Consider the following 24,368-nt stretch of genomic DNA (forward strand, 5'->3'; position numbering starts at 1 on the left):
CATGTACAGGTATGGATATTCAAAGCATATCAAAATACAGATAATATTCCAAGAATTGATTCAGAAAGTGTTCTTAGAGTAAAAAGAATGTTTTTAAACTTTTCTTATATTACTAAAGCAGTTGTCATAGAAGATATTATATTTTATTGAACAAGAACACATAATACCTAAAAAGTACTAGATATTATTTTAAGTATTTTACTTATTCAATCCATATAACAATCTATATCATTTTATTATTATCATCCCCAATTTACTAAGAAACTAGAGAACAAAGAGATTAAGTAATTCACCCAAGAGCTCCCAGCCAAAAAAAAAAATGAATGTTCTAAGATTCAAGCCAGATATTCCCTCTCCTATAACAATTACATCTATTTGTATGTACTTGGCAAGAGCACCAAAAGCACAGGGGAAATCTCAACCATAGAGAAGTAAAAATATTTGAGAATGAGTTGTAGGTCCTGGTGAAAATAAAAATAGGTCTCAGTTTCCCTGTGACAGTTCTAATTTATGCCTGTTGGTGTAGTGTAATTATTAATAGTATTAATTGTTATTCTCAGTAATCTTTAAGTTTGGGCAAGTCTAGGTCAATTTGTTAGGCCCTATTGCTAATTTCTAAGATAACAGCAATGGGCAAGACTCTTTTGAGATTTGTTGTCCATAATTTCCCCATATGTAAAGTTGGAATGTTAATACTTTCCCCCTTTTCTAACTCCTAAAAAGTTATTGTCATTTTGTGCATAAAAATGCAAATGTAAAGGTTTCAAAACCTTTCTAAATCAGATAGCTGTATAGGGAGCTTCTACAACTACTGAGCTCCTATCATGTACTGTACATGCAAGTGGCTGCTTTACACTTACTAATGGATCATGACCCTGAGTACATAATGGCTTTTTATTCTTCCAAAACAAACATTTATGATAGAAACATTGGTGTCAGAATAAAGTACAAACAAATCATTAAGTCACTATTAACCATTATTACTGAACCCGAAACTATGTCAAGAAACATGAAAAGAGAGCTTTGCTAATTTCATTAAATAACATCCACTTTATGGTTGACTCATTATTTCCACTTAAGCCAGAAAAATGAGTAGAATAAAAAGAATGAGCTTATTTTGTTATTTAAAGTACAGTTAAAAGGGCTAGTACTGATATGTTATTCATCAGAAAGAAGAGCTATAGATTCATTTTACAAAGGAAAAAGTATATTGAAGCCCTGCAAGTATAGTAATGAGTTGAAATTCAGGGGAAAAAAATCAACTAAATATTGGAAATTAGGGGTGTGTGCCCTATCAGTCAGTGTGTGCACATGTGTGTACACATACACATGAATCTCTTTGTGTATTGGCTTTTTAGTCCAGAAAAAAAAAAAAAACCCAGGGGGAAAAATAACATCTAAAATGGATAAAGGTATTATTTCTTTTTATTTTTTCCTTAGTTTTTCAGTTTCTGTTCTGAAATTTCTATCTACAATCTTCCCCACACTTTAATTTCTAAGATAACAGCAATTTTATTATAACTTCGCACTTCTCTTCTCCCCGTTAGTTTATCATCTCACTAAATGTATTCATCTCTGTCACTGAAAATAGGGGAATAAAACTTCCCTTATATTGTATGTTCATTTTTTTTTTAAATTTTGTCTCTCTTTGCAAAAACAGAGTTTGGATCACAGTTTTATTGCCTATAAAATGAGAAGTTTCAATTAGTTGATCCCCATGAAATTCATGATAGATCATATGGCAATATATCATGTGACTAGGGGAGCTTACTAAAAGCTTCAGACTGAGACAAGGATAGAGAAGATGATGGTGTTAATGACTCTCTCTCACTTTGGGGTATGCGTGTGGAAATGGATAATCACCATAACAACTAATTTGGTTTCAATTAAGCAATGAATACCTGGAAAAACAAGAAAAAGAAAGAACCAGAGAAAGAAAGGGAGGGGGAGAAAGAAAAGGAAAAGGATAGAAAGGAAAAAAATTGGGGGTTTTTAAAGCATATACATATATAAAATGTAATTGGAGCACTACTATAATTTCTTACTCCAGTGAAATTTTATCTGTTAGTCATGAGACTAGAATATAAAGCCAAGATATATAAATGTAATTTTGGCTTTCTGAAATGCCTTTTTATCTTTACCTGTCATACAGAATGGTTGTAGAAGTAAATAATGGCATGCAGTGAGGGGACCTATGTGCTAGCTTTAGCTCTACTTCTCAATAACAGCCCAAGAACAAGGAAGCCACTTGAGTTTTATGGACCTGGATTTTGTCATAATTCCTGAGACTTCTCAGAGTATGAAATAATGGGGGAAATTATGTTCTGTGGTCCTCTGCAGTTTTTTCTACATTGCTAAACTGTCATATGGTTGACTAATTCCTTTCAATGGATAACTTGAGGGCTTCATGCAGAAAAATAAAAAGACAAAACAGTCAATGAGTAATATTTGCCAGTTATATTCCCACAGAGGCAAGAAATTGTTACCACTGCAGGTCAAAAACTAAATCACAGCTTAAAGGTATATAATGGAAGCAAAATATTACAACATTATTAAAATATTTACGTTTATTTTTATAAGATCATAGTATTCCAAGAATCAGAACTTCTTACTTTCTATGAAAAGCATTTTTAGACTTTTCAAAAAATGTATAATTGTGTAGAACAATAGTTTGTGAACACTACTTCAGACTTTCTAATCATGCTCTAGGGAATCCAAAAGCTCATTTCCTCTGAACTTCTATTACTTATGTTTTATGTTAAGAGGTTACATTGGTTTGCAAAGGCATTAGTTAGCCAGAAAACTAGTCCCTAGAGCACTTGCTTCATTATTAAATGCAAAACAAGATACTAAGTAGTAGGATGAAGGCAATTGTGCAAAAAGTACTAAAATTACCTAATAGCCTTATAGAGAACAGGTGAGTATCATTCCATTCTGGAGAATAAAGCATAACCCCTTGAAAGAAAAAATGCACTTGTTCTTTCAAGCATGAAAGCACCTTCATCTTCCTTGATTTCTCAGAAGAAAAACATAGCATGTTTTATTGGTTGCTTTTTGGTTGCTATGACAAAAAATAGCTAAGAAAATCAACTTAAAAGGAGGAAAGGTTTATTTTGGCTCAGTTTCAGGGGTTTCAGTCTCTGGTCACTTGGACTCCATTGTTTCTGGGCCTGTGGTGAAGCAAAACATTATGGCAGGGAATGCATGGTGGCACAAAGCTGCATGGCAGCTACAATCAAAGAGAGAACAGAGGAAGGGTCTGGGGCACTTCTATAACCTTTAAGGGCATGCCTTCAAAGACATACTTCCTCCAACTAGGCCCCACCTCCAAAAGTTTCCACCACCTCCCAATAGCCCCTTAAGCTATGAATCCATTAATAGATTAATCCATCAATAAGGTCAGAGACCTCACCATCCAATCACTTCCCAAAGGCCTTACCTCTGAACATTGCTGCCTTCATTCAACTTTCTGGAGGGATGTTTCAGATGAAATTATAACACATTTACAGGCACAAATTATAATAAAGATAGGATGAAGGTCCTGTCTGCTAGGAACACAAGAGAGAGAGTAATGGGATTTCAAATTCATTTCTCTCCAAAACACTCCCTCCTTGTTCTGAGCCTGGGGCCAACTCCACCCACACAACCTCCCCAGCACCATAACTCAGGTATATAAGGGATTCCAATCAGTTAGAACTCATTGTCATTTGACTCCACGACAATGAAAATCTTTCAGACAATTGTTTATCAATGACTGATAGTATAATAATGGATAAACAACCTGCTTTAACCAGTGTTTATCTTACATGTTACTTGGTTTTAAAGAGAAAAAAACTACTTATTTTTTGAACAACAACAAAATCACAGAGAAGAATATTCTGGAACAAGTTAATACACAGAATAGTGGAAAGGTAATCTAGCCTAAGAATAAAATGACATGAATTCTGCCTTTGAAACCTTTGAAATTTTACATCTTCTCTCTAAGTCTCTGTAATTTTGACTTTCTGAAATGCCTTTTTATATAAAATACTGAGGCTGGTTCAACTGAAGATTTTTAAGCTTTTCCTGGGATTGGAATTTATTTAAATTTATTAATGAGCCCGATCTGTGAAACTGATAAAGTGACCCTGATTGGGTTGAAAAGAGGGCAGGGAACTCAAGCATCACCAATCATCTTCCTGTCTGCCCTCTTCCCAATCCACATGCAAGTCACTAAGCCTTAGAATGTCTAAGGTCACTTCTCTGATTCCAGGTGGATGACAAAGAGAATAAATAAAGCAGATGTTACGTCTTCAAAGGCTAATACTGAGCTGTCTGAAGTTCAGGAAAAGAGTGTAAGAGAAAGATAAAAAGGGAATTGATGGCCTTCTCTCAGTGGTTCTATATTCTAACTATTTTAGAATCTCTTTATTACAGAAGCTTAGATTATATCCCAGTGAACTTAAGTTTTTCAACCTTATTAATGCCTAAAATTAAAAACAAAATGAATGGAAGGAAGGGAAGAAGGGAGGAGAAAGGAAAGGAAAGGAGAAGGGAGGAAAGGAATAGATGCCAAGAGACAACACTTATTAAGTGCCTCTTTCTCTGTTACAATGGTATTTCCCCAGAGTGTCTTAACTCTTGCTCAGTTCTCAGAGTGTCAGGTCACACTAAGAAAGCTGTGTAAAGTGATTCTGAGGGTTCCATGGACATTTCAGTAGGTCATATTTTAAAAGTCAAAAGAAATTTCAGTAGGAGGCTGGAATCATACATTATAGTCACATGCTAGCTGTGGCTATCTGCTAGTTTCCTATTATTACATAGAGCTTAAAAGTATAGCTTTTTTTGCTATCACACAAACACCTCTATCTTGCTTTTTTATTTACGATGGATTTGATTAAATATGAAATATTTCTAATCTCTTTACTGTTTACTCCCAATTCTCATGACAACAGGAAGTAATAGAGTGAATTACAAAGACTACCTTCACAAGCTGGGCATGTATAGACCTTGAGTATAGAGCATATAAGCAAGCACAGAGCAATTTTATTTTACTACTTTTTTCCCTCAGAGTCTCTTCTGTAGTTATTTGGAGAATACCATATGCAATTATTAAAACTTATGGTTTGAAATAATAATGTTAAAATTCTCTCATTTAGTATATTTATATATTTGCTACTAAGATATGTGAAAGCTATTTTTAAATTCAACATTAAAAAGTATTGATAATATATTTTAATAGCCTAGGAAAGTAAGCATTAGAAATTATAGAGAAAAATATTTTAGATATGGTGATGCAACAAAAACATATAGCATGTCCTGACATTCCATTTTTCTTCAGAGTTTTGTTTGCTTTTCCTCCTACGTACCAGAATAAAACATAGAGTTATAATCAACATGTGATGACAAATGGTCTCAGGGTTGGGTTTGCATTCTTCTAAATATATTGGCATTTGTAAGCTGGAAAAGATAGATGTAATCAACCACCCTCAGACAAAAGTAGGATGACTATTCTGGCAAAATGTTCAAACCACATTAAGCCCTAATTTGAAATGATGTTTGAAAGAAAGAAATGCAACTAGGACCAATTTATTTGTATAGCAACTAAAAACTGAACTCACTAGACATATTTAAGACATGGAAACAATTAAATGTGTTTGTTTTCTAAATAGACCAAGTATATTAGAAACTTCGAAGGTTAAAAAAAATTCAATTTTACTAGACTCTATTATTTGTTGCTGCACAAATACTTAAATCATTTTCTTTAATGGCCCTCTGAGGTTGTTCTAATAAAACATGCTATTTTTAAGAGTGAATAAACAGTATGTTTAATTTCACATTATCAAGTTCCACTTTTAATTAGCAGCATATAGAAGGAAGTACTATGAAGTGAGGATCAACTTTAACAGAATATCATTTATGAGGGGTTTTCATTCTTTTTTTAAAAAAATGACTAAAAAAGATGAATTTTAATTCTTTCTCCTTGGATACAAATCAAATTTTAATGGTATGCTGAGAAAATTAGGCAAAATTATGTCATGTGAGTTCTTTTAGGTGCATGCCTAGACACAATAGGCATTTCTGATGAAGATAACAATTGCTCTGGATCGAAGAAAGCTGAAATAGTGATATTGCTATCCAGAATAACATCCTGCTCCAAATGTGGGATGGCTAAATACCAGCATATCATCAAGTCTTTGGCTAATACATGTACCCTGACCACTCAATCAAGGAGTGTCTTTAAGACCAAGTATCTTAGACTCTCTGGCGACTTTTCCATGGGGCTCTATCCTGTCAAGCCTGGCTAACAGAGGTGGCTCTTTACACACCATAATGAAGCCCAGGTCTGGGAGGGCAGTTCTGCCAAGGTCCCACTGAAGTTTGCCAAGAATTGATGCTACAGAGTATTGAAAACAGGATGGGGCCCTTGTCAGTTCTCCTCCTCCACAACACTAATTTGTAGATGTGTCTGATGAACATTTGAATGAATACCTAGAAAGTGAAATTTTTTTTCCCATAAGGATCACACATTAACAACAAAAGTATACTATGAGGCTTGCCCCTTCATGGAAGGCACAGGAAGGAATGATAGGAAAAGGAGGAAACTCACTAATATTTTCATGACTACATAACCCCAAAGTATTCAATGGATCTCTCCAGAGTTTATTTATTGTAGAAATACTAACACATTCAAGTGTATCACATGCTTCTAACAATGGCTATTCCTCCTAGAAATCCATATAGGATTAGGAGGGTAAACTTGACTTTGATGTGCACCTATTCAAGAAAGGAGTTAAGAAGATTCTGTTGATAATAGCATTCAGCCTGAGAGATATTTACACGACTCAAATATTAGTGAGACAACAAAATCATGACTGAAACATCAATTTTAATGAATTGCTTCATTCTACACCATTATAAGAATTCATATAGAGCTAGTCTAAAACATTTAAATTGAGCTAAAAACCATTGAATGCTTCAGATACTGTAATTGCATTATTTAGCACTTTAGCTAAAGTATATAAAAATTTCAAGTGCATTTTCTATTTAAAAAGTACACTAAGCATGAAAATATAAGTAATATATGTAACAAATCGATTTTTAAATAAATTCACATTGTAGGTTTATATCCATAATATAGAACCTGTCCAGGGGAACACATGAAGGATCAAAAACTTTGAAAAGAGTTTTAAAGGAAAAGTTTTGTAAAAGCTAAATATTATTTAGCAAGCATAGTCATAAATCTTAAATCAGTCAGTAAATGCTAAGGGCACATGCAAGACACCATACGTCAATTATCACAGCACACATCATACATAACGATATCTTCTGTCTCTTAAGATGTGTTTGGTAGTGAATGTCCAGATGTATGTCCTATCTGTGGTAACTAATTTTAATTATCCTACTCTTAATTGAAGTTCATAGTAGAAGTACTATTTTAAAATACCTATATATTCACCTGATATGCATCTTATGACATATAAGATACACTGGTTCTAAAAGGCATATGTTACTTCTCTAATTTCAGCATTACATTTTAAGTTCTTGGACATTCTATTGGAAGCCCTTGCTAGTCAGACATTTCCAAACTAACCAGAACATATCCTTTTAATAAAAAATAATAGCTATGTTCTCATTTTCAAAGTTTGAGATTAAAACCTACAGTGAAAGAATCCAGCTGAGAAGAAATTTCCTTTTGGTTAAAAAAAATAATGTCATTAAATTTATCGGAACAATATGAAATGAAGATGTTGTTGTTGGGTCTTTCACTTATAATGGAAACCAAACAGGCTTTCTGGCTTAGGAAAATCCATAAGTTATTAGTCACATAACCTTTCAACAGTAATTTTAGACATATAAAAGTTAAGGTACAAAAGGAAATCCACTATCTACGATAATCAAACTAAACAATTATGGATCTTTTTGTGTGTGATTTAATTGCCCAGATTTCAAAGAAAACCACATAATCTCACGTGTTAATATTTCCTTAACATATTTTAAGCATGGCAAGGCAGCTTTTCAAAACTTAACTTTAAAATTGGGTGCCATTCCAAATGCAGATTCAGATCCTTTGACATGGCAGCTTGGCTTGCTAATCTTGGCTTATACTTTTAAAAACAACTTACAACTTTACAACTTTCCTTACAAATTTACGTGATAGTATTTTATTTTCCCCAAACCTAAAAATGTAGTATTTAATCATTTTGATATTGACAAAGAGCACTGTTACTCTTGTATTTTTCAACAGAGAGCTCAAAGATACATGAATCATCTTTTTGAAATTTGGAATGCAGGCAAAACAGTGGATGTGAATGGAAACAAAGTAAATAATTCCTCTCATCAAAACTTTTTTTTTCAGGTCATCAGCCCTAGAAAAAGTAATTTTCTTAGCAATAGCCTATTGCCCTAAAAAAGAAATGGTGAAAAATTTATTCCTAGAGAACAGTTTATTTACCATAAGATGTAGCTCAGTAAAGTTTTTTTTGTGTGTGTCCTGGAAATGTGAAGTTAATTCTTCCTGTGAAAGCTTTAAGAAAATAAGCACATCATAAACATACTTCTGCATTTTAGAGCTAGCCCTCATTTTATTTAAGAAGACATTTTTTTTCTGTTCCTAGAGGCAGCATTCTTAGATGTGTAGAAATGAGAATGAGTAACTTAATAGCATCCTATATAACCAACCTACTATACCATATATCAGAGCACTCTTTTCTTCTCTACATGGGAGTAAAAGGGGTGGGGGAAGGGTAGAAAATAAAATACCAGGAGATGAATGGAGCTTAGCTTAAACGATACTTTTCTAAGAATTTTAAGCTCCTTCAAATAGTCCTGTCAAGTCAGAGCTGAGGCTCAATACTGCCATCTTCTTCTGAGATGCAAAAATACAAGAAGCAATCTCAACAAAGCAGGAAGTAGTTATTAAAAACATAGAATTCACCAAACATATCATTTATGTATTTGTCATTTTGGAGAGGAAGTTCACTAAAGATTGTATATAATTTGTTATATATAATATAGTATATATTTGTTAACAAAAATTCTTAACTATAAAGTGACTGTGTGTGTGTGTGTGTGTGCACGCGCGCGTCTGTGTGAATTCCTCCCTCCTCCAAAGAGGAGGGAATATATAGCTAATTTGTTTATCCTATTATTAAATGTCCAATATATTTTTATTATTTTAAAGACATTTAAGGATTGAGATAACTACTAAAGTAGTACACAAAGCCAAACCTAAATTTAGGCACAGTCACCAAATTATTTGTATTTTAGAGTTTTTATATTCATTCTCAGATACTAGTTGTTTCCTTACCTAATACATAATTGCTGAAAACCTACCAAAACACTTTTATTAAAAGCTTTCAGCTCTCTTAAAATGTAAATCAATCACAGAGATGCAAATTTGTAATGTATTAACAACTACATAGATCTTACTTACCATGCATTGTTCTCAGGTAAAACTGCTACCAGCTCCAGGACAATTCCAGTTTATGCCCTTGTCCCAGAGTTATTATTTAAAACTCTCCTTTCAATCTTGATTAGTTATATGTTTACCTTAGTCTTAATTCCTTTTCTGAGGGTAGGATTTAGCAGAAGAGTGGAGACTATTGTGGCAAATAGAGGGCTACTACCAAAGAGAGGGGGAGGAGAATGGGAAGGTTGACAGAAAGGGCTTCTCAGGGAATTGCAGTTGTGGGTCATTTAACGCACAGGACATGTTCTGAGAAAGGTTCTGTTAGATGATTTCATGATTGTGCCACAATGTCACAGTGTACTCTTACACAGATCAAGATGAAATGGGACAATCATTGGATGCGGCTGCTTGATACAATCAAGAGATGCAGTAAAGAGGAGATACATGAGGCTGCTGCTAGTGCAACAAGGCACTGTTTTATAGCAAACTTTTTTTATATGTAAGTAGAGCCACTCTAAAATAACAATCAAAAGTATAGTATAGTAAATATACAAACCAGTAAAATAGTTGTCTATCATCATCAAGTATTATGAACTATACATACTGGTATGTACTATAATTTTTTAAAAATATTTATTTTTTAGTTGTAGTTGGACACAATAAATACCTTTATTTATTTATTTTTATGCAGTGCCAGGGCCTAGCATGCGTCAGGCAAGCACTCTACTGCTAAGCCACAACCCCAGCCCCATATTTGTATGTACTATAATTTAATATGACTAGCAGGTTTGTTTACATCGGCCTCACCACAAACATTTGAGTATCTGAGTAATGTGTTATACTACAACATTATGATGACTACAGTGTCTCCAAGTGATGGGAACTTTTCAACTTCATTACTGAGGACAAGGAGCAAAACACAGTCAGTAAAGGTAATGAATTATTGTCTGGAAGATGGGGGCTGATTCAAGACCAAATAAAATGCTAATACCTCCAGAGCACTTACTCCTCCTCCAAACTGCTGCTAAGGTTACCAGCCTCCAGGGAACTGTTCCTCCTTGCAAGGAGTTTGTTAATGAATGCCCCAGGGCCACTCCCTTCCTGCCTAGACCCTTAAGTGGTTTCCTTCTGGTGCCCTAGGATCAATCCACCTTTTGGTCACTGGTCAGGCAAGATAAGAGACAGAGAGGCTTTAGAACAAAGGAAATCTAAAATCTATAAAAGGGGCAGGACACCTTCACTCTCTGGGGCACCACCTTGAACCACCTCCACTGCAGAGGAACCTCTGTCCCTCTCACTCTATTCTATCCTTTAAATAAAACATTTTGCTCTTGCTCGGCATTTCTCCGGTGTTCAAGCTTCAACACTGGGGGAATGGGACTCCAATCTGATTATCAACACTGGTATCATTATAATCTTATGAGATCATTGTCAAAAAGTAGTCCACTGTTGATTGAAAGTTCAGAGTATGGTATGATTATATTTAGGTACTACCTTTATAGGGCTTAAAGGGAAAAAAACTCACAGTGCAACACCATCTTGACAATAGTAAAATATATGTTTAGCTAACAAATATGTTAAAGCACCAGATTCATCTAATCCCTACATTTATAGCAATTTATGGTTTTGTTGAAGAACAAAGATACTAATGTGTAATCTCTTTTGCTAAATGAACAGATCACTACTAGAGTCATTTATCAGTTCCAAAGTAAAGAGAAATATATACTGTAAGGTCCTTGCTTAGCATCTGGATGGCCATCTTAAGTGACAGCTGCCATTTTAAGAAAAATTTCACTTTCCCGCCGAAGAGCATTTCTGAGAAAGGTTCACCACTCCATCATACCAACCCAACCCTTCACTGCCCACATTAGGATCCACTGGGCTCCAATCCCTGAGCCTGCCCCATAAAAGTCCTGAACCCCAGGCCTGTTTTGCCTCTCTCCATCTATGTAGAAATGTGCCTCTTTTTGTCAGCTCTGACAAATAAACTGGGTGGATCTCTGCCTGATCTCCATTTTCATTTCTCACTAACCCATCTCCTGGTTCCTTAATTTCCTTTCACATACAGAACTAGCCTGAGAGAATTAGGCCCAGGGGAGCTTCCCATTCCACTACATATACTCTGGTCCTGCGTAGCAAAATACCTTTTTGCCTCTGGTAATAGTGAGATCTGTGAGAGAGCCCTAGAAGGAACAATGGAAGTTATTATCAGTGTTAGCTGTTAGAGAAGTCACTCATAGACAGAATAGCTCTTTTGATATGATTGATACATTGAAAATTCATACCCTTAAAGGTGGGATTTCAATTCAAGAAGGGCTTTATGCTCAAAGGGGAAAAGGAGGGTGTGACCACTCTTAGCAAAAGCATACTCATAGAAGGGTCAATGCTCTAACACCATGCAGGTAGAGGGAGAGTCAGTGCTCAGACTTTGAAAACAGAAGATAATAAAGAGATATTTCTGTGAATTTTTCAAAAGAACACATTTCATATAAGTTGTAAGAATTATATTAAAATTTAACCACAAAACACAATAATATGTTTTTATATCTTCTAACTTCAATAATTAAAACTTCCAGTCTATCTTTAACTCTGAAATTACATCAAGCTTAAGAGAAGTTCCCCCCTTCCTCTAGTATCTAACAATCTTTGTATAAGTTATTAGAACAAATTATCTCTTCAGCCACAACCTCCAAGTTTAATCAGAGTAGTGTAAACATTTTGCTTTTAGCCCTTTTAACACAAAGCATATATTTTACATGCAATTAATGTCATTCAAAAGAAACTGTCTTGAAAAGTTATTATAGATTGTGTTATAAAAGGCAAAAATGATATGTGTTTCAATTATCAAAAGAAGCTTTCTTCATGTTCATCAATACTGTCTTTAGTTGTCTGTAAAAGCAGTGCTAACTTTAAGTGCTCTCTGCCTTTCTAGTGTTAGAAAGGAAAACAAGCACAACTGCCAGCCTTTCTACTGCTGAGGGTAGGGGAGGTTACCTATGAAGCCAGATCTGACTACCTTAACTTGAATAAAAAGACACTGCACACAACAATCTGTCTGCCACCCCTAAAACTTTATCACCATCCAAGTTGGCTCATTTGTGGATAAAAAGGCAATCAAAGGAACATTCAGAATTAGTTGTAGTTGTACCCTCTTCTTGGTATTAGTAAATGGCAGCATTCCGATTGGCAGGCCCAACAACGAGAGAAAACTACACAGAAGTTTCTCCATATATAAATCAACATAAAAACACATATTCTCCACCTTGGAGAGCAAAAGTCTTCTAAGTAGTATAAGCACTACCAGCACACATCCTTCTATTATTCCCTCTTATAAGGGAAAAATTGAGAGAGCTGTGTGTGTGTTATAGAGCTGAAGTCACTAAATGAGAACAGTCTGAAGCTAATAGATAGGCCAAATAAACAGTTCTTTGTAAAATGTATTATGGCCAAGACCTTTTAACCTTGAGTGACCCGAGGAAATGCCTAAAGGGCACAATGAGGGTGACCATACACCATTTAAAAATGACTTTTATACTTTCTCAGAATTCCATACTACTTGTGCTGCTCAAAAAATTAAATCTAGCAACCATTCTTTTCCTAGATACTGCTCATTAAAATGATTGGAAATAAGAGCCTGCTTTCCTGATACCCTTTCTTTTGGCTGATTATACAGTAAGGATGATTTTTCTCCCCAAATAAATTGTGGAAACAAGAACTCAATTGATTTAGTGTTCCTAATCTCATTGACTTATTCTCATTGAAGGCCATGTCAATGAAATGGGAAGAGAGGAAATTAAAAGAGAGAGGCATATAACAAGTTATCAATATATGGATATCAGTAGTAACTTGGTTTAACTAAAAGTTGCTTACTTTTTAAAATATAATAATTGGAGGATTTTGATGAAAAAACTGACTCCTTTTCTTAGACCCCATCTCATCTCATGCCATAATTCTTCCTTTAAAGAACCACCTCATGAGCCATGTCCTTCAACCAAATGTTCCCTAATACACAGAGACAGAATTAAACTTTTTTGATCTCTACTGGCAAAAATCTTTCTCTGTTCCCTTTAACATGTTCTATTCTACATTTTCATTTCTTGAAGAACTTATGCATTTTGATTATCGAGTAGGATGACACATTGCTCTAATAGGTCAACTCCATCCTGACATCTCTGAGTCTCTCTGTGATGAGAAATCCTTCTTTTTTTCTCTCACGTTGAATTCCTCTAATTGTTAATAAGGCCTACCTTATGTTAAACCACTCTATAACTCTTAACCATGGACCCTAATTATTCATTCTAGAGTTAAGCTGAGGTCTATTCTATTTTTCATTATACAGTCCTTCAATATGTTCTATTCTCCAGATTACACATGCCCCCACAAGAAAGGCTTCTAGACCCTTCATCATCTCTATGTTATTCTTTAAAATATATCTTTAATTTCATCAATATCCTTGTTAAAGTCTTCCCATCAGAAATAGGGTAGAAAGATATCTGAGGCAATTAAGAGGAGGTCAATATAAATGTGAGAAAAGAACAAAGAACTACTAAACACAACATAAGAAACAATTGTCTCAAATCATTGAGTAAGACTAGCCCAAGACCTATATCACCCCCTTATAAACCTACCCGTGGCTCACTTTTCCAAGATGAATAATAAAAAATAAACAAAATTAATAATAGCAAACCTGTATATGCACTTTTTATGTAGTAGATCATTTAATAATTGCAATAGTCTTCTGAGGTAGATATCATCTCATCATTTGACAGGTGAGAAAATCGATGTTTAGATAAGGTTAATTATTTGCTAATGGTTATACAAGTGAATGGTAGAGATGAAACTCTATCCAGGTCTATGTGTTTGCAAACCAAAGCTTTAAACTCATACTACATTACTTAACTTTTAAAAACAGACCCATGAGGGGATGGAGATGTAGCTCAGCGGTACAGCGCTTGCCTCATTCTTCTGAGGCACTGCGTTTGATTTCCAGCATCACATAAATAAGCAAATAAAATAAAGGTTCATCAACAACTAAAAAAAATTTTTAAAAAAACAGGCCCATGATAGACAGACTAATAGATATTAAATTAAAAAGTAGATGTGATCACAATTTTAGGAAATTCAAATTATATACAAAAACAGGCAACTGCTACATTTCTCAGAACCTTTAATATGTTAAGGTGCATTGCCAATTTTCAACAGAGGGGTGTAGTAATGTCTTGTTGCACAAACTTATTTAATTAGAAAAACTCTAAATGCATCTTGCAAAATTAGTATTCCACAAAACACACTATAGAAAATGCTGTACTAGGTTAAGAACAACTCAAACACATTGCAGTACATCTGTTTAATCATTTATGAATGTACCTAATGGTGATTGTTAAAGTGGACTTTCATACCTAAATTCTTTACTTGGGGAAACACTGTCAATGCAATCTGGAGAGCTGAGTGGAATTTGGCTTGATCATAGCATATTCTTCCCTTTATTCATTCAAAAGAAAATAATGAACTGTCATGAACCAGACCCTGTGCTAAGTGATTTGCATACAAAATTGGCCATAACGCAATTAATTACTTCTGTTAAAGTGCTGATTATCTGTGAAGAATGTAGACAGAGTCACACACTGTACACATCTCCACAAGTGTAACTCACATTGCAGTGCTGTACACAGAGTAGCCTCACGTAAAAGCTTTGAATGTAAACATGTAAAGAAATAATATGAGATAGTATAATGAATACATTTGAGTCCTACACAAAGTTTAGATTCCACACAAAAGAAATTTTAACTCCATTTGGGTATAACAGAGAAGATTTCACCAAAGTTGGGCAATTTGCCCTAATCATTAATAGTGGTCCAATAACTTTCTTGTTCCCCAATTACTAAAAACATATTTCCCAAAGTACCAAAAATTAAAGTGTAATTAATCTCAAAAATGATAAAAAATTCCCTTTCCCAAACAAAAAACATTTGCATGGTTACGTATATTGGTCCATATGCCTTATAACAATCTGCTACTATGTCATCATCTTTAAAATCCAATATCAAATAGACATTTGCTTCGATAGAGAATAATTTTGGGATGATGTATTGTAGGAGTCCTCAGAACCTATATTCACAGATAATGGGAAGTTACCTATATATTATTATGAGTGAGAAGAATGTTAAACATGTAAATTGTTTGTTTTCAAAGCATTTTAGTGTCTAAAAAATTTTCACCATTTGGAAAAAGAAAAGACTTTAAGATTATTACAAAATGCTCTAAGTGATTTCTTTAACTAATTTAATCTGGGTGGGAGGGGCCAGGTGGGAGGTAGAAAGGCATGATATTGAAATGGAGTCAGATTTGGTGAACCTGATTTGGGCTAATTGTCCTTCCAATTCCTCAAGTGCCTTCATCAAGAACTAAATGAAAACAAGCATCTATAACTGATAAGAAAAGAATACTCAGGTCTATAGTCAGTAAACAATGTGACTTTCCTTGTTATGAAAGCATATTTTAAATAAGGGAAAAAAGGCCCTACAAACTATGTGACCTATGCCATTTGCCTTACCAAGTTCCCCAGTTTTCCTATTTAATCATAAAAAAACTGGAAAGAACAATATAGCCAACAATTTTATTTAATAAAAATTTAAATAAATGTATTTGATTAAAAATACTGGAATGACTTCATTAAGAAATAGTATTTATATTTAAAATGTAAAATAACAGAAATATCCTTAAAATGTAACGTAAAAATATGAAACTTTATAAAATATATTGCAACACTGCTATACATATAGTTATAAACAGACAAACTAAAGACTAAAAGGAAATATAGCAAAATAACCATGATTATCAATGGATGGTAGAGTATTTAATGATTTAAATTTCCTTCATTATAGTTTTCTATATTTTCCAAATTAAATAGGTCTTTTTGGAGGGGTACCTGGAATTAAACTCAAGGGCACTCGACCACTGAGCCACATTGCAACCCTATTTTGCCTATTTTGTATTTTATTTAGAGACAGGGTCTCACTGAGCTGCTTAGTGCTGCCTTTGCTAAGGCTGGCTTTACACTCACAATCCTCCTGTCTCAGCCTCCCAAGCCACTGAGATTACAGAAGGATTGGTTTTAAAATAAAGAAAAAAGTATCTTCTTTAAGGTACTTCCTACTTATTTTTCCTCCACAAGCACTAAGTATGTTAAATAATTAACAGTATATTCTATTTCATTCACCTTTGCCCAAAGACATCTGTCAACAGTTCCACAAATAGATGCTCCAGTTTAAAGAATATAGGCCTGAGATTCATACTGAGGTTATATCACAGAGCATATAGTAATAACCAAGCAGATTTTCCCATTGTATTACTGTTACCTGCAGCAAACACAAAAATCTATTCCTGAACATGTGGTTGTGCTATGATTTCCTTATTAAACTTGAGAATTTAATTTTCCAAGGCTGAACATATCAGTAAGACCTCCTTTGGTTGGAGGTGTCACATCTATGTAAATGTTGGGTAAACAGTGGTTGGGATCTAAATGGATAACCACCAAACACAAAGAGCTCTGCACTATGTATAAGTCAAGCCATCAAAGTACTAGTCCTGGTTATGCTACTGTAACAACTATATGACCTTGTCAACTCAGAAGGTTAATTCCACATGTGTAAAACTAGTAAGCTAGCCAATTTACATATCTAAAAACCCATTTAATAAGAAGACAAATGACATCCATAAATACATAAACATTAAAAAATCAAATATAGATTGGAGTGATACTTAGGTCAATGTAACAGCTATGAAAATATTCCCAGAAGGTCCAGAATATATAATCTACAAGCCTGTGGTCTGCCACTAGCTAAGTATACAATTTTCTGTAAATCATGTGATGTCCTTGGACCACTGTATAACAGGCAAGTGGATCAGATTATTTCTAAGACTGTTCTAACCTTAAGTTCTATGATCTGAAATTCAAATAAAAGTCTAAGGAAAACAAGCAGTAAAGGATTAAAAGAACATGAAACTCTCTTTCTTCCTCATTTTTATAGTGGGTTAGATTTTCTTCAGTTGTGTTATTTGAGGGATGAGTGAAGTAACTACCACATTCCAGTTGATGATAGGATTGCAATTATTTTTTTAACCAAGCAATTATGACAAGGTTAAGAGGCAGAAAAATCAGTTATCCAAATGTTAACTATATCTTTACATATAATAATTATCTACAGAAGAAAAGGAGCATCTAGCACTTTCTAGCAACTAGAGAGCACTAAAATATTTACTTTATTTGTTAGGATTACCTCTCCATTTGAATGAGGATGGACCAGGAACAGGCAGTCTTTAATGGGTAATTCCAGTGGTTAGAAAAACCTTCCTTTTCTGATTCAAAAGACTCCGGGACTTTGCCCCGCCTTAAATATCCATTATGTGTTTATGGTCTAGTATAGTGAGAAGGAATCAATATTTCAGTTACTTTTTTATTTTTTACATGATATTCCAGTTACTTTTAAGGCTGTCCAAATGCTGCAACATTTGGACTGTATTAAGTGTCAAAGGAAACTTAGGTACCTAATAATTCAAAAGAACATTCTATTTCTCACATAAATTAGGAGCAAGTATGTTTCCCACTTATAGTCTAACTACTGAATGATAAAATAATTTTCAAAGATATGGATAATAAATAAGGATGTGGTCTCAAAGTCTTTCATCACATTTCTTTTTATCCTACACATAACTTAGGTTAAAAATATTATCTACTGCTGAGGGCCATTGCTAAGTAAGAATGACGCATGGCATGACCCAGGTCATTTGCAGTGACATTGCATGTAAGGTGACCTTGCTCAAGGACCAGGGCGGATCCGGGTTTAGGGCGGATCGGGGTTTAGGACAATCCGGGTTTAGGGCGGTTCCAGGTTTAAGGTGTACCCTGCTGGGAATAGGGCGTATCCTGCTGCTTCAGGCACGCCTGCTCGTTGAGTTCCCATTGAGTTCCCGTTGAGTTCTCGTGGGATTCAGAGAGTATTTGGGATTTTGCCCAGAACGTGATTTGGGCCCAGAACGTGAATTCCCCCAGAACGTGTATGTAAAGTGCCGGTGACAGTTGGAGAATAAAGAGTTGCTGTTTGAATCTACAAGGTGTGTGGTGGCTCGTGATTTTGTGCCCAGCCAGACTGTGGCAATCTACATTATATTTTAATCAAAAGACACAGCATTCTTCCACTTTGGCCTAGTTAGTGACTTTCTTTCCTGCACATGTGCTATGTGTACACCACAACCAGGGGTTATAGCATTGTCATTAACAACAACTGGAATGAGCATTAATTGCACCAACTGTCACAGAATTGGCAGTTTACTGATGTTAGATCAACAAGACATTATTACAAAACCATTAGTCAAGACTTGACAACACAGCTTACCCAGACACTGAAATACAATTTGATTAATCAATGCCTGTATTATTATATACCTGCAGGAGGAACTTCTTTGTGTAATTTATTTAATTATACATATATTTATCTTCACTTTCTGTTTGTGATACTAGATTATCATTGTAACTGTCCTTTCACATTACAAGTTTTTGACACATGTAAAATAATTTGTAATAAGAAAAAATGTACATGCATATAATTTTATATTTGGGGCAAAATTATTCAACACATACAATCCACTCTAAAAGTAAGGGGCTACTGTCACCACAGTGATTCCTACACACTTACAATATTCAATTATAGCAAAACGTTTACATGTGAAAGGTTAACAAAATAGGTACTTGTCACTTCCTGTTTTTCTGTATGCTTAACAAAACACTGTTGAAATCTTGAGAACTGTTTGCTAATCTTGTTCCCAGAATGTGCTGTCCCCAACTGCCAAACTGCAGAATGTACTCCCTCACCCGGTTGCATGTAAACCACCCACTCGCCCTGACCCATCAATAAACTTCCCTCCCTGCCCTCTCCAAGGAAAGTATATAAGCTCTGCTTAAGCTGTTCTCAGGGCTCTCTGCTCTATTCAAGTGAGCTCTGAGCCCCAGCATGCTGGACCCCCAATAAACCCTTTGCTGTTGCATGAGACAGTCTCTTGGTGGTCTCTTCCTCCGATGCTCGCCCGACCTTTACATATGGAGGTTCCACCGAGATCCGGCAGCGGCGGACGAGAGACCCCAACGGGCTCCTCTCGGGGTAAGTAAGGCGCCTCTTTCTGGTTTCAGGTTTCAGGTTAGGGCTTGGCAAAATGGCTGTCGGTGAAGAGCGTGAGCTCTCTCCGACGGTGGCTGACAGACATGTCACAGAGCCACAGGCCACATCCCTGGGGGATGCCCCAGAGGAAATCGAGGAACAATAGTCTCCTCGACTCAGTGATATTTTGTTTCCGATTTGGTATTGCCAGCCCATCGGGTTTTGCCGGCTACTCAGTCCTGGTCTCAGTGTTGGACGTCCATTGCCTGTCTTTATTGTCTTGTCTTGTCTGTGTTGTGTGTCGTTGCTTTCACTGTTTGTGTATCTTTCATTATGGGACAGAGCACTTCAATGCCTCTGTCCCTGACCCTTGATCACTGGACCAAAATCTGCTTAAGGGCTCAGAATCTTTCTTTTTCAGTAAAACGCCGGACCTGGCAGACTCTCTGTGCCTCAGAATGGCCCACCTTTGGAGTCGGATGGCCCCCAGAAGGATCTTTCTACTCCCCACTAATTCGAAAAGTCAGAGATATTGCCTTTCAGCCAGGGCCACATAGCCATCCGGATCAACATAAGCCGTATATCTTAACTTGGCAGGACCTCTGCGAATCTCCTCCTCCATGGGTGAAGCCTTTCCTTGTCCCTGCCCCCGCTCCTACTCCTTCCCCCATGATTCTATCTCTCAAACCCTCTGCTCCTCCTCCTCCTTCACCCTCTGTTCTCCCTGAGTCTCAAGATTTGACTCTACTGGATTCTCCACCCCCTCCTAATCCCCTGCCCTCGTCCCCCAACCCCCAACACCCTCTAAGTGATTCCCCTGCTGCTGACTCAGCCTCTCCGCCATTGGAGGAAGCAAAGCCAGCCCAGCGCCCTCCAGATGACTCCCCCGCGGCACACACAGCCCCTCCTCCCCTGGAGGACGCTGGCCCAGCTAAAGGAACTCACCAGCGGCGAATGATTAAAAACCCTGAAGCCCCCGTGATACTCCCCCTCCGTCCCTACAGGCCAATGATTGACGACAGCCATGGGAGAGAAATGCAAGCCTACCAGTATTGGCCTTTCTCCTCTTCAGACCTATATAACTGGAAAAATAACAATCCCCCTTTTTCCGAGGACCCCACCTGGCTCACAGGTCTGGTTGAGTCATTGATGTTTTCACACCAGCCTACTTGGGATGACTGCCAACAACTCCTAGGCACTCTCTTCATGACAGAGGAACGAGAGAGAATCCTCCTGGAAGCTAGAAAAAATATCCTCGGACCAGATGGGCGACCGACACAACTTCCCAACATAATCGAAGCCGGCTTCCCCTTGAACAACCCAACTGGGACCCCAACACCTTTGAAGGTAGGGAGCATCTGTCCACTTATCACTGGGCTCTAATAGTGGGTTTCCGAGTGGCCGCTAGGCGACCAACTAATTTGGCCAAGGTAAGAGAGATTATTCAAGGGCCTGATGAATCTCCCTCTATGTTTCTAGAGAGAATTATGGAGGCATATAGGAGATATACTCCTTTCAATCCTTAGGCAGAGGATCAAAAGGCATCTGTCACGATGGCCTTTATTGGGCAAGCTGCCCTGGATATTAAAAGAAAGTTACAATGCTTAGATGGATTACAAGATATTTATTTGAGAGATTTAGTCAGAGAAGCCGAGAAGGTATACTATAAGAGAGAAACTGAGGAAGAGAAGGAACAAAGGAGGGAGAAAGAAAGGGAGCAAAGGGAGGATGAGAGAAGCAAAAGACAGACTAAGGCATTGACTAAGGTCCTGGTCACAACAACAAATAGGCCAGAAATTAAGAAACAGGGAGACAGGAAGAGATACCTGGGCTCACGCCAGAGGCCACCCCTGGCCTCAGATCAATGTGCCTACTGTAAAGAAAAAGGACACTGGGCCAAAGAGTGCCCTAGAAAGAGACAGCCATGCCAGTCAGCCATTCTGACTCTGGAGGATGACTAGGAAAGTCGGGGCTCAGATCCCCTTCCTGAGCTCAGGGTAACTTTTGAAGTGGAGGGGACCCCAGTAAACTTTGAAGTGGATACAGGGGCAGTATACTCAGCCCTTAAGGCCCCATTGGGCCCTCTATCAAATAAAAGGTCTCTAGTTCAAGGGGCTAACGGCAGTAAATATTGGGCTTGGACAACTAAGAGGACCATGGACCTGGGGAAGGGAAAAGTCCATCACTCCTTCCTAGTGATCCCAGAATGCCCGGCCCCATTGATGTACATGCATATAATTTTATATTTGGGGCAAAATTATTCAACACATACAATCCACTCTAAAAATAAGGGGCTACTGTCACCACAGTGATTCCTACACACTTACAATATTCAATTATAGCAAAACGTTTACATGAACATGCCAGACTGATTCAAATGTTTCACAAACACTGATAAAATGTCCATTAAATGTAGGGCACAGATACACATTCACACTTCCTTGCCTTCAAGGAGCTTACAAAAACATTTTTGTCTCTCTTACATAAAAAAAAAAAACTAAGACAGTAAGTTTTGTTTTTGTTTTTGATTTTGGGGTTTTTTTTAAGTTCTCAAGAGAGATTTTTTTATCAAAGTTAATGAATTTTATTTTTGCTACAGATCTGTGTTTGAAAAGAGAACCATAGAACTGATCTAATTTGAATGAAAATGGTTTGGGTCTACTGGAAAGTACTAAAACCTGTGTTTCTAAAACACTAATATTAAAGGTGTATTATTTGCCCATCTCTACCTGTTATGGGCCAGGCTATATGGGCAATGACCAAAAAGACTCCATAACATGTAAGAAATGCTTCTCTCATGGGAAAGCCCTGCCTCTGTACCCATTAATAGTTACCTAGCATAACATACCTGGCAACACAAAATAGCAATTCTTATACAAAGTAAAATTGTTCTCTTCGGTTTCAATTTTTCTTCCACAATTATTGTCTAGATGTTAGTAACCATTCTTAATTTGTACTGAACAAGGGTCATTTTGACCCACTTCCTTTCTGCTTGCTTGCTGTTATTCCAACCTGGAAAGTCCCGTGGGAAATACCAATGTACCCATTGCAATGTCTTACTAACTGCCCAATTCAGCTTCTCTACTTGCTTGCTTGAGGCTATGTCAACCCAGATGTGGTTTTAAATATCCTAAATGCTCAGGCTCCGGGCTGTTCCTTTCAGAGTCAGTTATGGGTCCGGTAGAGAGCAGTCGCGGGCTAAATAAAGACTCTTCAATTTGGACAAAACTGGGACTTTGTGTGTTTTCTGAGCGACCTGCCCATAACACTGGTTCTACTAAGGTAAAAGAAAAAACAAGAAAGTGATAGAGGTAGCTTGTTATATTGATACAGATTCAGGATAGGCAGAATAATAATAATAACGACCAGTTATTGAGTGATGACCAGGTCTCAGGCATCACAAACATTATCTCGTTAATACTGCAAAGAGGGTGTTTTTAATCCTTGTTTTACATATCGGAAAATTGAGGTTCAAAGAGCTTGGGAAATGTGCATGAGGTCACTTATCTATACTGTGGCAGAATCAGGATTCTAATTCAGGAATGTCTCACTTCAAATACCATAAAATTCCACTCATCAGCTGCCTCTACTAAAAGTACACTTATCAGATACCTACTATTTGAAATACATTTCTTTGACTTAACTTAATGCTGCACAATGCATGCATTTCCAGCAACTCCCTCTCAGTTTTAACCTCTTCTTGCATCCGGATCTCTTTGACTTGTAGTGCTTTATTATTATGATGATCACTGCTTTTTATCATTGTTTATTATTTAGTGGGGAAACTTGAAAAAGTATGAAACTGTTGATGCAGAGTCAGAATGGGTCTCAAATTTTTTACTTATACAAATCTAAAATCCAATATTTTCCTGGGTCAAATGCAAACTAAGTCTTCAAGAAAACAAAGACTAGTTCTCTGGCTGACTGCTACATTCAATAATTTTGTCTCAAATAATACAAACTGACATATGGGAACCTCAAAACTAAAATCCTAGTGAGGGAAACAGAAGTGGACTTCAACCAATATAATTTTTTATTCCAGTTCTCAATGGTGGTAGAATTAGTTTGGTAAAGGATATGACACACTGACACTCAGAAAAGCCATATCCAGTTGTCATAAGAGAACATGCTATTAAAAATATAAGGATGAGGAGAGGCTAAATATTTCGCTATTGGCCAAAAAGCAATGAGAATGGGTTCTATGATAAGGGACCTAAGAATTCAACAAACAAACTTAAAGAGAAGTTATGTTATAATCTATATTTAAACAATTAAAAGGTAATTTCTTGTTTATTATGTGCTAAATACAACCACCTTTATGAAAACAGAAATGCCTGTTCTTCATTTTCTTATTTGTAAGTCAATTGGCATTTATCTTTAAGAAATGTACACACTACAATGGCCTAAAAAATAGAACTGTGTTGTGTAAGCCAAGGAATGCCTAGGATTGTTGGCAACTATCAGAATCTAGAAAAGAAGCATGGAACAAATTCTCCCTTGGTGCCTCCAGAAGGAACCAGCCCTGTCAACACATTGATTTTGGACTTGTAAGCTCCAGAACTGTGAGATAATACATTTCTGTTGTTCAAAGTTGTTTTTTTTAATGTTATTTAGCAAGAATTTTGTATTTGGAAGCAAAGTAGGAATTACATTAAATTGTGTTATTTTGGTGTACAAAGGAATCCCCTGACACAAAAGTAAATATACAAGTCAATAGAGTCCATTGTTATGCAATTTAAGGATATTTCTTTGTTAGCACAATGCATAAACTAAATGGTACTGTTCAATACAGTAGCCATCAGCCACATGTGGTTACTTAAATT

At 36.3% G+C, this 24,368-nt stretch overlaps 2 protein-coding genes across 11 annotated transcripts in view; one reads left to right on the forward strand and one right to left on the reverse strand.

The window, feature by feature from the left end:
* The window catches only part of Slc25a21 (solute carrier family 25 member 21), a 519,050-nt gene that overhangs the window by 441,146 nt on the left and 53,536 nt on the right, over window positions 1-24,368 (reverse strand). The gene's annotated exons all lie outside the window — the stretch shown is intronic.
* The window catches only part of Mipol1 (mirror-image polydactyly 1), a 400,912-nt gene continuing 396,100 nt past the window's right edge, over window positions 19,557-24,368 (forward strand). For all 6 annotated transcript variants that reach the window (XM_058584491.1, XM_046461033.1, XM_046461032.1 and 3 more), the window contains exon 1: window positions 19,557-20,892. In XM_058584491.1, coding sequence (XP_058440474.1) covers window positions 19,879-20,892 — 1,014 coding nt within the window. In that variant the 5' untranslated portion in view covers window positions 19,557-19,878. The remainder of the gene's footprint in view (window positions 20,893-24,368) is intronic.

The sequence above is a fragment of the Marmota monax genome, unplaced genomic scaffold (genome assembly GCF_021218885.2).
Source record: "Marmota monax isolate L192 unplaced genomic scaffold, Marmota_monax_Labrador192_F-V1.1 WCK01_AAM20220418_F8-fsc00001, whole genome shotgun sequence".
In the NCBI taxonomy this organism is placed as follows: Eukaryota; Metazoa; Chordata; class Mammalia; order Rodentia; family Sciuridae; genus Marmota; species Marmota monax.